General features: G+C 56.5%; 1 protein-coding gene across 3 annotated transcripts in view; it reads left to right on the top strand.

The window, feature by feature from the left end:
* Positions 1-14519, top strand: part of Zmiz1 (zinc finger MIZ-type containing 1) — a 199552-nt gene that overhangs the window by 101211 nt on the left and 83822 nt on the right. For all 3 annotated transcript variants that reach the window (XM_015504587.2, XM_015504588.2, XM_015504586.2), the window contains exon 8: positions 6402-6507. In XM_015504587.2, the coding sequence (XP_015360073.1) occupies positions 6402-6507 (106 nt within the window). The remainder of the gene's footprint in view (positions 1-6401; positions 6508-14519) is intronic.

Genomic DNA, 14519 nt, shown 5'->3' with positions numbered 1-14519 from the left:
CCCATCCATCCATCTACCCATCCATCCATCCACCCATCCACCTATCCACCCATCCATCCATCCATCCATCCACCCATACGTCCACCCACCCATCCACCCATTTATCCATTCATTCATCCATCCATCCGCCCGCCCACCTACCCATCCATATAGCATTCACTGAGCCCCCATCATGCCTGTCAGACTAGCCAAATGCATGTTGATTGATCCCTTGCTTACCCTGTGTGATCCCCTCTGCCAAGTCCTGTGCAGCCAAGGCTGAAGACCACTTTGCCTAACCCAATTTCCTCTTTGTTGGGGTGGCCAGTGTGTCAAGAGATGATGACTGTGAAAGCCATGTACCAGGTGAGGGCAGCATGGAGAAGGGAGTTCCTCAACTGCCTGGAAGGTGCAGCAAGTCACAGAAAACTGAAAAGGCACATTTATACATACCTAGGGAATTGCCAAACCCCTCTGGGGGCGGGAGCACGCCAGGCCAGCATATGCAAAGGCACAGATGCCCAAAGAACCCGGGGAACCGGGTAAGGCTCTAGGTACAAGCTAAGAGAGGCCAGGTCCAGGGCTTGTGGCATGATTCACCAGGCAGAAGAAAGCCACATGGAAGCTGCTCACAGTAGGCAAATGTCCCCCACCACATGGTCTGCATGCTTAAGTGTCCTCAAAGGCCTGAGCCAGCTTTGCAGGGAAGGCACGTAAGCAGAGAGCCAGGTACCTCCCCTCCCCAGGCCTAAAGAGGAAGGACCAAGGGTGTCTGCCCAGGCAGAAAAGTGGGTCTACTAGTCCAGGGGCACCATGTGTCCTGAGAAGCTCCAGACAGGGAGACAAGAGGCCCAGCTTGGCCCTGTCTCGGAGGAGAAGAAATAGAGACCATACTTAGGGCTGCAGGGTAAGGCCCTATTTGGAGCGGAGGCTAAGCCAGCCCACAGTGTTTGGTTCCTGGAGTGCGCTCAGCCCTGCAGCCTCCTCTGTTTTATAGAAGAGGACAATAAGACTTTGAACTGCCGTCCCAAGGTCACACAGCCTTAGAATTGGGCCTGCAACGAGGCCTGCCTGCCTCTAGAGGAGTGCTCCTGGCCATTAGGGATGCCAGACAGGGATGGAGCCCACACCCTCCCAGGAGCCCTCTGTTTGTCAGAAAAGACACCATATGGCACCCTCAGGGCCACCAGACCAGATCAGGCAGCCACCTGCACTGCCCCTTCTTCCTCATCCTTCAGCCCTGGGGCGCTCCTCTCCCTCCCACAACTCCCTTAATCCTCTTTGTGGGGATCCTGGTTCAGCCTAAGCCCATGTCCAGAGACAGATGTTGCCCAAGGTCCCCTCACTCCCACCCCAGCTGCCAGTGGCCCAGAGGAAGGAGGAGGTCGGACCACACACAGTGAGTGACCTGACAGGCCACCACAGTCCCCTAGCCCACTGCCCCAGCCCGGCCCTGCTTAAATGGTGGAGACGCGAGACTTCGTCAACAGTGGCCCTGGGCAGCCGGGATGGACCAGAAACTGGCCCTTCCGTGGCCCTGTCATTCATTCATTCAACAAACCTTTACTGAGTCCCTGCCATGAGCCAACTTTGCTAGACCCTTCAAGGAGCTGGCATATCTGTGGGGAGACTGACAATAACCCTGCGGAGGAATAAGCCAGGACAAGCTAGGGCCCCCTGGAGAGGGGTCAGGGTGTGGGTCAGCATACCCCTCCCAGGGAGCTGACTTCCTAGCCAAGACTAAAGGAAGGTGCCCCCGGCAGAGGGAGTTGCCAGTGCAAAGGCCCTGAGGCTGGATCTGGTCGAGGAACCAAAAGAAGGCGTAAAGCAAGAGCAGCTGACTCAGGGCCCCCAGGCTGAGCAGGAAGAGCCTGGTGTTCTCCAAGGGCAGTAGGGGGCAAGAGATAGTAGGCAGGGGAGTGAAGAGGATGATTGTGTGGGAACAGGAGCTCTGTCAGGGAGCATCCCTGAGGCGGGGATGGGGGGCTATGGGGGGCTTCCTGGAGGAGGAAAACAGGAGGACCTAACCCTAACCCTAACCCTAACTGCCTGGACAGAGGAGGCCATGGCTCCACCAGCAGGGGAGACTGTGGACAGAGGCACAGCCTCCCTGGCCTCTCCTCGCTCTGCCCCCAGGTCAGGCGCTCTCTGGGCTGGTGGCCAGCTCTTACTCCCAACCCTCCAGCCATGGCTGCGGTGGCCTGAGTCTGTCCTTAGCCCTCAGCAGAGACAGTGGCAGGAAGGGGCAGAGAAGGCCACCTTCAAAAACAAGGCCACCTAGAGAGAGGGAGCAGCTTACCCCAGTCCCTGCCTGGGCCACTGACCCCCAGCAACCTCTTGGTCCTCCTGCAAATCGTCCCACCCCTGGGCACCCTTAGCCCCTGCACTGTCCCATAGAGGGAGGGTAGCTGGGGGAGATTCAGAGACCCCAGGGGACCTAGGCAGGGCAGGGTAACTGACCCTTACCCCCAACACACACCCATGCCAAGTCACACACCCCCCATCCAGGTGGCCCCCAAGCCGTCCAGGTAGCCCAGATCCCCTCCATGATTTCTGGGAGTGAATTCCAAGTTCCTTGGGATCCGGCTTACTTTAAGGATATAAATTTAAAACCACTTAGCCTCAGGCAGCAAATGGACACATTTTTTTGCCACTGACTTCTAAGCAGCTCAGAGGCTGGGCCACCTCAGGGTTGCAGGCAGGGCCTGCCCCACCCTCCCCTCACACCTCAAGAGACTTCAGGATGGAGGGGAGCAGGCGTCCCAGGCCCCTCTCTGAGGGGTGGTTTCTGCCCTAGACCACCCTTCCTCCCCAGGACCTTGACCTTCTGACCCTGCTGGACCTTCCCTCCACCCCCTCCTCTGGCAGTGCTGAGCCACCCCTCTGGGTGTCCTGCTCACAGCTGGATGACCTCTCTGCCCTTGATCCTCGCCCTCCCTGGAGGGGAATGCATTTGCTGATGTGCTGGGGAAACTGTGAGGCTCTGGTGCTCAGAGTGCAGAGGGCAGTGGGGAGGGAAGTGAAACCCAGCTGGCTGTCCTCGCACCCAGTGAGGAATTCCCTGTGACCTTCGAGTGGCCCAAGGGAGCACGTTCACATGCATTCACTGCATGTCACCCGCGCACCTGGTGCTGTCCTGTCAACCTGCAACCAAGGGACATGCACTCATTTCAAGATGAGAAAAATGGATCTCCAAGAGGCTCAGTCCCTGGGTGAGGTGGGATAACTAGCACATGGCACATACAGACTCCGGGGTCGTGTTCGGCTTCAAAGCAACAGCAGCCATGGCCACAGGTACCTGTCCCCGCACCTCTATGTTGAGAAGGATAGCCAAGTGGGAAACACGGGCTCAGCCCCATGGGGATCGGGTGTAACCGTGGAAACGGAGCTGGAACACAGCCAGAGCCCAGCAGGCACAACCCTGGAGATGGAACCATTCTTGTACCTTCAGAGAAGAGGAATCTGAGGCTCAGAGAGGTGAACTAGTTTGCCTTAGGCTGCACAGGACTGGACCGGTGGGGCAGGAGTGGGGTCCAGGCCCCCCTTGCTGCCTCAGAGGCTGTTAGTCAGAAAGGACCGTGGGGACCAGCCCCTCCTGGGAACAGAGACCTCTCCAGCCTGTTCCTTGGCCGGTAGCTCACAGCTTGTCAGGGCAACGCACTCCCCCAGGGGACTGATGTAACTTATCACATGACCTCAAGCACCCTAGCAAGGGGGAGCGGCTTACCCCAGACCCAGGCTGGTACCACTGGGCACCCTTAGAGTCTAGGAGTCTCAGGAGGGCCTTCTGGGCCACACAGACTTGCAGGACTCTGGCAGCCAGCAGAGGGCCACTGCTCACCTCTGGCCTCTATAGGGAAGGGGTAGCCATGCCCCATGGGCCCCTCCCAGACAGAACCTTGCCCACTGAGGTGAAACTCGCCAATCTCCAGTTGCTTGAGTAGAACCGCAATAGAGCCAGGACACGGCTGGAGTACAGCCCTGGCCCTCAGACCCCGCCTCTCAGAACTCTGCTCCAAGTCCTCAGACTAGGCCCGGGGAAGCTGGGGCTAGCAGCACATGAGGCATTCTGGAGTCACAGGATCCAGTTTGGCTTGTTCTATCACTTCTATGCTGTGTGACCTTGAGTAAGGTCCTGCTGTCTCTGGGCCTTGTCTTCCTTGTCAGTGAAAGCAAGCTGTTGGAGCCAAGAGTCCTTCTGAATGCCAGGGCTCGGGGCACTTGGCAGCCAGCAGACATGCCCTGCTTCCCTGGTCTGTGATCCTGCAGCCTGCACACAGCCCCGGGCCCTCTTGCTCAACGCAGCTAGTATTGTTTTTAAAAACCAGAGCAACAGGATTAGCCAGTATTGGCCAAACATGGGGACCTTTGCCTTCCTGCCCTGAACCCAAGGCCCTGGAGTCCTCCAGGCAGGTTGGGAACTACGGACTTAACCCTTTGTTGGCTGGAAAAGAGGTCCCATCATGGACAAAGCCTAGACTTTGCAGCCAAAGTGCCTGAGACCATGTTCTGCCTCTCTCCTTGATAGGGCTTGAGATGTAATCCATCCTTAGCTTCCTCCTTGGATAACCGATAACACCCACCTTTGGCAAGGTGGCCTTCTGTGGCCCACAAAGCATTTACTTAGCCCTCCCTGGAAGCCAGCATTCTCGGGGTTCTGCTCAAGGGCACTGACCTTCCCCACCCAGCAGCCTCACTGCTACACCAGTCCAAACACTGCCGCACGCCTATGCTCACCGGCATCCCACCCAAGGCTCTCCTGCCAAAGAAAGAGGGCACCGGAGGCAGTGCCAGAGAGCCCCCCAGCCCAGAAGCTTCCTGCCTCTCCTGAGAGTGTGCGCCTGCAAACTTGAAATACTCCCCAAGCCAGAAAGGGTTGGGAACCTTGGTTTTTCGACTTGGACAGGGAAATGGAGGAGGAGGAGGATGCCCTTACCCTGGGGTGGCCTAGAGACTCTGGGATAGGCAGAGGGGCAAAGAGAGCCCGTGGGAAACAGGCCTGGGGGGAGCAGGAGGCTTCTGGGTCAGGGGCTACTGTTCGCAGCAGAGAAGTTGGGCAGACATCCTAACGTGACAGCAGCCCTCTTCCTCCCAGCCCGGCCCGGAGCATTCCCAGGGGAGGGCTGGAGAGGGCCCAAGGCTCCGTTCCAAGAGACACTGGTGGTCCTGGGAAGGGGACTGACTCCTCCCTGGTTCAGCATGACACTCTCTGGGCCTCCAGCATGTCCCTTCACTTTAAATGAGGAGGTAGCCCAGAGGCGTGGTTTTCCCACCCTTTTTAGCCCTAGAGCCCCTGCAGGAAACCCCTAAAATAGAAACAATAAAGGGGAGCTATTCTGATGGATCCAGGGGCCCTGGCCAACACGCCTGGCAGCCTGAGGCCCCTCAGAGGCTCTGGAGCAGGTGGCCCCTGGGAACTTGATGACTGCATCACCCCTTTCTGGAGCGCACGATCCCAGCACATCTGGGAGAATGCTTCTTTCCCATTCAGCCATGGCTGCCCCAGCTGCCTTCCACGTTTTACAAGGTCCTTCCTTCTTAATAAGGAAACCTAATTTTGCTGCTCTTAATGAGGAAGGCGGGTGGGAATGAGTAGATCTGGCAGTCATGGGACACCTGGGAATGGGGAGGGACAGTGGAACCAGATGGGCATAAGCCTCCAGAGCCTTGGTGGGGCCCCAGGAGCACCCTGGTTCCATTGCCCCCCAGGGAACTGGCAGCCCTCCCAGTGTTCCCTGTCGTGAGTTGGCTCCAAGGACATTGTCACTCTTATGGAGCGCTACATGTGCCACACCAGAGCTTGGAGTTGGAGACCCAGGTTGCATTTCTAAGCTAAGGTGTGAAGGGCCGCGGGGGGCCTGGCCTGGAGCCAGTGCTGAGTGGGGTTGGGTGCACCCACCCCGGCCAGGGCAACCCGAAATCTCCCGATGGCTCTTCCCTGAGCTCTGGGGAAGCCATGTGTCCTAACTCCTTGCCTTTTCTGAGGTACAGAAGCTGATTATGAGGGGCTGGGCAGCAGATTGCCTTTCTAACAGGCTTCCAACATGTGCTGGTGCTGCGGGGAGTCGGAAGTGCCCGCCATGGTGGGCGCAGGAGCTCAGAAGGGGCAGGGAACTATGGGCAGGGGAGGGCCCCTGGGTGCTAGGACTCAGAAGTAAGTTACAGAGCCCCACAGGTGGAGCAGAGAACTGGCCTCAGGCCACCCTAAAGATGGTCACAGGGCACTCCCAGCCAACAGCCAACTGGGGCCCTTGCTGAGTGGCGGAACAAGGCGCAGTAGAACCCCAGCCCTGCTGACCTGGGGACCTGCCTTAGCAGCCAATCTCCCCTGTGCACCTGTGAGGTGGGCCTGTCCGCCCACCTCGGGCTCCCAGGCTTTGCACGAATGGTGACTCACGCCTGCCTTTCCTCCCTCCTGGCAGGTGGTCAGCCGAGTGGCGGCCCAGCAAGGGTTTGACCTGGACCTCGGCTACAGACTCCTGGCCGTGTGTGCGGCCAACCGAGACAAGTTCACTCCCAAGTCTGCCGGTAAGCGTCTATTGGCGTCTGTTCAGGTGTCATTGGAAGGTGGGAGGGGACCAGACACTACCAGGGCTGTCTGCCACCTGGGTGCCTTGGGTCATCTAGGTGTGGTGTGAGCTCCAAGGAGGAGCAGCTCAGCAGCCAGGCTCTGGAGCCCACAGGCAAGGGTCAGCTGTATGTCTGTTCCTGCACATGTTCTTGTCTTGGGGCACTTTAGGTGCACTGCAGGGCCACAGAGGGCTCCAAGGCACGACGTACCCCAACAGCAGGCACGGTGCAGGTGACAGGACATGCATCCTCTCATTCCAACACCACAATGACCCCTGGGAATGAGAATTGGGATCAGCCCCATTTTATAGGTGAGAAAACTGAGGCTCAGAGAAGCAGAAGAGGTTTCCCAGGGTCACTAAGCTAGAAAGCAACAGAGCTGGGATTAAAGTCCAGGCCTATACTCCAGAGTCAGTGTGCTAAACCTTTACACTCCACTGCATTAAAAAAACTCATTTCTTGAAAATCAAAACAAAATGAATCAATATATCCAGTGTTCCTAAAAGCCTGCCCAGCAGATTATTCTCCAGCTCTGTCATTGCATCGAGCTTCCTGACCCCATCTTTCATAAGGGCCACAGAAGTTGTCTGTCTATGGGGGACTTACGCACATTAACAATGCAGTTTTAGCATGGATGCTTGGGTGCCGCTATAGTCCCAGATACTCAGGAGGCCGAGACAGGAGGATCACTACGGCCCAGAGTTTGGGGTCAGCCTTGGCAACAAAGTGAGACCTGTCTTTAAAAAAAAAAAAGCCAAGATAGAGTTTTACAGTTACCATCATCCTCATAACCTGGCTTAGACAGCAGGTACCCAGCAACCTTTACAGCAGACAAACCTGTGGCCTCCTAGCTGTCACATGCTGAGTGTTAGTCTCTGGGCCTCAGTTTATAGCCTCAGGAAGGCAGGAATGATGAGACCTGCCTTGCAGGGGTCATGGTAAATTCTAGAAATATATAAAGTGTCTGGCACAGTGTCTGAGTGTTAACATTCTTTATTGATTCAGAGCCAGTAGTTGAAGGGGCGGGGTGGGGGGGGGGCAATCGAGTGTCTTCTGCATGACAATAAAGCAGACAATTTCATTAGACTCACCAGTCAGTTCTTTGGTGTGTGTTTGGAAGTAGCCTTCAAGAAAATGCTTAGAGGAAGTCTCACAACGGGTTTCCATAAATCTGCTCATCCATAGTGTCTTGAATGCGGTTTACACTCCCCTCTGCAAACACTTACAGTCCCCAAACGTGGGTGTGCTTCACTTAGAAAACCTTGTGTGAAGGTCTCATGAGCCAATAGCTGCTCTGAAACCCCTTCTCCGCCAGCCTGAGCTGGGATATTGCTGTGCACAGAACCACTTGCCAGAAAACAGTCTTGGAATCTCACAGGGAATGTCTATTCCTGTCGGGATCTGCAGTTTTAATAATAAGTCAACACAATTTAGACGAGGGAAAAATTGCATCTTAAGAAACGCGTCTCTCATGCGCCTGTTCTGTGCAGATACGGACCGGGACTGAGGTCACCAGGGGAACCAGACAGGGTCCTGCCTGCAGGAACTGACAGTCTGGGGTAGGGCTCTGCAAACTTTTTCCATAAAGGACCAGATGGTGTCTATTTTAGGCCTTGTGGGCTACAAAAGCAGTCATAGATGATATATAAAGGAATGTGTATGGCTAGTTCCAATAAAGCTTTATTTATAAAAACGAGTGACAGCCAGTAGCTTCCTGGCTCCTGGCCTACAGGAAGAAAAAGCTTATTGATCAAATGATTACAGGAGCGTGTGTGCGCGCGCACGCCAGCGCACGCGCACGCATGCTTGTGTGTAAGTCAAGCTGTGTTAAGTGCTGTGAAGCAGAATCATCAGATGATGTGGCAGCGTTGGGGGCACAGACCACCATGGGATCAGGGGATGCTTTGGAAAGTTAAGAAAGAGTTGAGTGGATAAAGAAAAGGAGGGCACAGTCTTTCGTAGGTGAGGGGGCATCCTGTGCAAAGGCTCCGAGTGAGGAGGGAGCATGGCTTTGTGTCAGACTAAGATAATGGTAGTGGTTCTGGAACCCCGAGTCGGGGGACATGTGGCAAGGGTGAGGCTGGTGAAGGCAGCAGCTGAACTCGCAGGGCCCGTCTTGAAGGTCGTGGTCTTTGTCCTAAAGGAATGGGAACACGGTTAAATTCTCATTTTGTAAAAACTTATTCTGCTACCAAAGAATAAATTGCACAGAGGAGTGGGGGTGCTGGTCAGCTGGCAGGTCACTGGTGAGTTTGGGGTGCTGGAAAGGAAGACAAGAGTGGAGTGAAGGGAAGAGAAAGGGAGATTCAAGGGGCAAAACCAGCTGGAGCTGGAGCTCAGTGGTAGAGAACTTGCCAAGAATGTGTGAGGCCCCCCTGCCCCCCCCCCACACACACACACACAAAAGGGAGGGCGGGGAAGGGGGCCCAAATCAAGACAAAGGATGCATAGCCAGAGAGGTAAGGAGAACAGAAGACTGGGCTGCCCCAGAAGTCTCAGCTGTGGCCCCGTGGAGGAGGAGTGGCTCAGGCCCCTGTGCTCCCCTTCCTTGGCAGAGGAGGGGGCTCTCCTAAGCCCTGGCCTTATTGGCACGTGCAGAGTATTCTCCTGTGGTTCGCCACAATTCTCAGCTTTGCAAGACATCTTCATTGATGGATGAGGATACTGAAGCTCAGAGAGGCCCTGTGACTTGCCTGGAGTCACACATCTCATAAATGATAGAGCTGGAACTTGAACTCCAGCTGACTCTGGGCTGAGGGCTGTTGCCTGTTCAATCACAGTTGACTCTAGGGCTGGTCAGGGTTCTCCATTAGGAGACTTCTGCTTCCTGTCCCAGGATCGGGGAAGCCATTCCCCTCGGATGAGACGTCACATGTGCAGGGCTCTCTGGCCAGACCCCATGCTCCTCAAGTGGCGTTTCCAGCATCACTTCTCCTGAAACAGGGAATCCTTCTGTCCTTTACCTGCAACTCCAGCTGTGCATAGCTCTTGGCAGGTCACAGAGCCCCTTCTCATATATTGTGCCCGTTGAGTCACATGATGTGTCCCAGGACCCCCAGATGAGTTCTCGGACACCCATTCTGCCACTGGGAACTCTGAGGCACAGCATGCCTGTGGCTTGGCTGTCACTTGAATTCCCTCCATAGGAGTCCAACCCTTGTCGTGCTGACAGCCATGACCCACCACCATTCCCAGGCAGTGAAGTCTGGGTCATCCCCCTGCCTGGAAGCGCAGGGGGTCATCTGAGTGGGCCTCAACTGCTGGTTTCATTCACGGAATGCAGGATCTGCTGGGGACAGGCTGGGACATAAGACAAGCAGAGGCCACAGGGAGCAGAACAGAGATCCCAAGTTTAAAGGGCAACTTGGTGCTGGCCCCTCCTTGGCCACCCTCCGCACCTGGGAGCTGTGCCCTGGTCTGCAGAGAGGGCACACACACGCTCAGCTGTCTCTGAGCACTCAGCAAGCTCTCTAATGTGGCAGGAGAGAGGGACCCCCCAATACCTGACCACATGAGTACCTAGTGAGTGCCACTTCCTGACCTCCATCTCTCCCAGCTTGGCTTCCTCCTAACTGGCCCTCACTGCCTGGCAAGGCTGCCTCTCCTGGGGCTCCCCTGGCCTCTGGGGTAGGTGCATGCCCTGTAGTACCCTGCCCCTGGTGTGTGTGTGTCCCTCTCAGACCTCTCCCAGGTGGCCTCTGCAGTTCCAGAGCTCTCTGTCCCCAAAGCCTCTGTAGCCAGCCAGCTGCTTCTCCTCCCTCCGGTGTCTGTGTCTGTCTGGGCTCCTGCTCTGTCTGATCACTGTGCAGCTTTCCCAACCCTCTCTCCCTAACCCTGTCTGCTGTCTGTCTGTCTATCTCTCCCTTCCATGTCTAGCTTCCCATTGCTTTCTTTCTGGATTTTCTCTAGGTCTCAGACTTGTCCCCTGTGTGGTGTGTCTGTGACTATGTGCATATGCACACATCTCTGTGTGGCGCATGTGTGAGGTACGCGGCTGTGTGTGCGCGTGCATGCCTGTGCATTTGGCTGTGTCTGATGTGTGAGAGTCTGCACGTGTCCCTGTGTGCTGTGTGTGTGTGCCTGATGTGCACAATTGTTTTTGTGCTGTGTGTGTGCACGGCCGCCTGGGTGGGTGCCTCCCCTTCCCCTCCTCCGGCCCCATCCCTGTCTGTCTGGTCAGGAGCCGGGCTGGGCCAAGGAGCAGGATGAGCTCATGCGGCACAGGAGAGGAGCTTTGTCAGGAGGGCTGGCGGTGAGCCGGGGCTGGGCATCCGTCTGGGGCTGTGGAGCAGGAGCTGGGCCTGGGGGGCAGCACTGCTGCAACGTGTGCCACGTGTGTGTGCGTGCATGCATGTGTGTGTGTGTGTGTGTGTGTGAGAGAGAGAAAGAGAGAGAGAGAGAGAGGAGCCGGCGCCGGGAGCCGCAGACACTGCAGCAGCCAAGGCGGGCGTCTGCACGTGGGGCCCTGGTACCCAGCCCCCAGCCCTTTGTTCTGGTGCAGCCTTTAGCCTCTGCTCACACGGGAACAGGAGCGCAGGCGCGCACAGGGCCAGGATCCTCCTCATCAGAGACTCCTGGGGCAGCTGCTTCCCCACACACACCTAGAGCAGAAGGTCACCTGCCCCCGCCCCGCCTCCACCTCCTCCCTAATGCACCCACCCTGCCCCCACCCGCCCCGCGTGCCAGCCCTCAGCGACTTGGCAGGCAGCGCTGAAATGTCAGCCTCATCACGCCCATCGGTCCACGCTGGCTACGTGGGTGAGAACACCAGGCAGTCGCCATGTCCAAAGTCCCCGGGAGCCCTCATGCCTCAGCTCCTGTCCATGCTTGAATAAATCTGTGTCACCTCAGCTGACCCCACTGAGCAGCCAGCGTGTGTTGAAGTAATGGAACAGGAAATGTCAGAGCCTGAAGGTAGAAAGTCCAGGGATCAGAGAGGGGAGGACCCGCCCCAAGTCACAGGGAAGCCCAGGGGGCCTGGGGGGCCCACTGCCTGTCCTAGTGCCCTTCCTGTTTCCCTGAGGTGTGACGGCTGTGAGTGTCGCCTGGGCTGTTGGTAAAGTCAACATGTAGACAGCGCTGTGGGAGGCAGGGGCATCCCAGGGCCGTCTTGAGAAGCACCATTGGGCATTTGGAGAAGGGACATAGAACTCAGGAGAGTGGAGAGTGGTCAGGGCAGCAAGGGGCAGTCCCTGAAATCATGAGGAGGAGGCCAACCTTCCTTAGGGACAGGCGGAGAATGTTTGTCAGAGTGCCGATGGGCCTTCCTGGGCTGGATGTAACCTGCAGATACCTGGGTCAGACTGCTCAGTAGTTTTAGAAAGTGATTATCAATTGCCCATAAATGCTCTTTAAGAGAGGGCCCTGTTGTGTAAATGTCTGACTTCCTTTGAATCGAGATCGCATTCACTAGAGTGACTAGGTTAGGGTAGGGTAATACCCCCTGGAGCAGTGCTGTGCCCAGCCCCCCTCCTCCCTCTTGTCTTACCCCAGTGCATTTGAAGACCAGCCTGGCCCTGTGACATGTGTGTCTGACCTCTGTTCTAAGCACACCCACACAATCCCAGCCCTGGGAGCAGGAGTGGCACCCAGGCGAAGTAGGCTGCTAGCTTGAGTCCCTATACGTCTGCTTGGTCGGGTCTCCTTGGCAAGCTCCCCAGAGGAGCAAACCGTCATGGGGCATGTCACAGGTCACAGGAGGTAGACTGAGACATGCTCTGGGCCCCAGCTGGCCCTGGAGATGAAGAATCAAGAATGTGGGGTCCCCTGCCTCGCCCCTCTCTGTGGCCTGCAGTCTACTTAGGAGGGGCTTGGGAGAGGCTTGTGCAGGCTGAGAGACAGGCCCTGACCCTAGTGGCACTCGAGTGAGTGTCCTGCCGTTTATAGAGGTTGGGCTTGGACTCTGTCATCAGAGGCCAGCCCGGTGGTTCCCGTGTCTTCTACTCAGGACCCCTTGAGCCAGGAGGTCACTGCGGTTTCTGGCTGTCTTTGAAACCAAGCCTTCTGGCTCCCACCTTGCCAAATAGGGGACTCTCAGACCCCTGTGGTGGTGGGGACATTTCTTGTGACTCTCGATGGCCTGACTCCTATCTCCACCTTTACACTCCCTCTTAGCCTCTCTCCACCCTTCTCTGCCTCTGCCCTCTCCATGCAGCCGCCTTCCCTTCACCACGGAGGACAAATGGCCTCATTCAGGGACACCCTGCCAGAGCTGTCTCTCTAAGACAAAGCTGTGTGCAGCTCTCCGTGAAAAACGGCTCACAGCCGCCCAGCGAGCAGGCGGGATTGGTGGGTGAAAATTGCAGGGGATTTGTTAACTCTGCTGGCTCCCCCAGAGACAGCAGGTAAGGCGAGGCCATGCCCTTGAAACACAGGCTGCCCAGCAGGCTGGGGCACCCTTCCAAGGCCAAGGACAGACTTCCTCCTGGACACTACCCCCACCCCCACATCTGAGCTCAGCAGAGCTGGAATGTAGGAGAGGGACATGGCTTCCTTCCTCCTGCTGGGCCATCTCTACCCCTGAGTCAGGTCCCCTGGAAAGGGCTCTGGACTTCATCACCAGGCCCATGGGCACTGGGGGCCAGATCTGTGCCATGGAGAAAACCTGCTCATGTCCTTGCCCCTGCTGTCCACACTGTAGGGGAGTCTGGGACTCTTACCGGCACACCCATTTATAGAGGGGGAAACTGAGGCTCTGGGAGGGGAAAGACAGACCCAGCATACAAGGCTCCTGCTACCGGAAGTAGGATTTGCTTCCAGGAGGGCCAGGACTGTTGCTCAGGGAGCTACCCAACTTCTGAGGGACTATGACTGGGCAGTCTGTCTTGGGGCAGTAGCCTTGGCCTTTCCCCTCCCCTCGTTCCCAGAGGGATGAGCCTGGGATCAGAGTGACCTCTTGGAGAAGAGGGACAGCAGGAGGAGCTTTGTGAACAGAGTCCTCCCAAGCCAAGAAATTGGGGAGATAACTACTGAAAGGTCCCTGGGGTGCACAGTGAGGAAGGGCAGAGCCACCCCAGAAATGACAGAGGGCTGAGGATTTCCATGGCCATTCAAAATAAGACCTGTGGGAAAATGCTTAGAACGTAGTCATATTATTAACGTCTTAGAACAGTAACAAAATGGTCTACGGGGTATGATCGCAGCCAGGTACAGAAACAAAACATGAGTGCATCTAGGCACAGAAAACAGAAGGGGGTATCCGAAATGTCAACTTATAAATAATAGATCTATCTAGATAAGGGTGTGCATGTGACACTTCTATTTCCCACGTTTTCTGCAGGGGACAGGTATTCTGGAGCAGTGAGAGTCATTGTGGCTTTCTTCAGAGCTCGGTTGCAGTTGGCAGGGGTGGGTGAGACTGGAGAGCCCTGTCTCCTGGCTGGCTCAGCAGTTTCTCAGGCACAGCTCTCTCGAGTTCCCTGAGAGCCCCAGGAGTCAGGCCTCAGCTTGTCCAGAGGCCACCCTTCCTGCCTCCCTCACATCTGCCAGATTAGCTCATGGTTGCCACTCCCACCCCTGCCCCGGTGTGCGAGGACAGTGCTGCCTGAGGTCCAGCCAGTGGACATGGAATTTCCAGGCTTTGGAGTGGGGGCATCTCTGGTGGGGACAGGGCATCTGAGAGCCAGGGACCCTAACAGGTGGACCCTTCTCAAAACGGTCCTGCTCCGAATCCACGCCACCACCCAGCCTCCTGGTTGGGACAAGGGGGTCTGGAAGTGGAGGGGTGGGGGGATTCATGAGGCCAAGCTGCTGGAAGATTCCCACAGAATGTCACATTTCTGAGATTGGTTTCCCCGGATGCAGACCCTGAGATGAAGCTTCCGGGGCTTGACACTTCTTTAGGAGAATTCCGGAAAACGCTGATAGAGAAGTGGAGGAGGTGAGACAGGAAGGAGAGGAAGTTAAGGAAGAGTGGGATTGGCAACTAAGTTGCTGGGAGGGGATACCTGGGACTCAGTCCTGCCAGGACA

The sequence above is a fragment of the Marmota marmota genome, unplaced genomic scaffold, assembly GCF_001458135.2.
Source record: "Marmota marmota marmota unplaced genomic scaffold, marMar, whole genome shotgun sequence".
Classification (NCBI taxonomy): Eukaryota; Metazoa; Chordata; class Mammalia; order Rodentia; family Sciuridae; genus Marmota; species Marmota marmota.
This window is presented reverse-complemented; position numbering and strand designations above follow the sequence as displayed.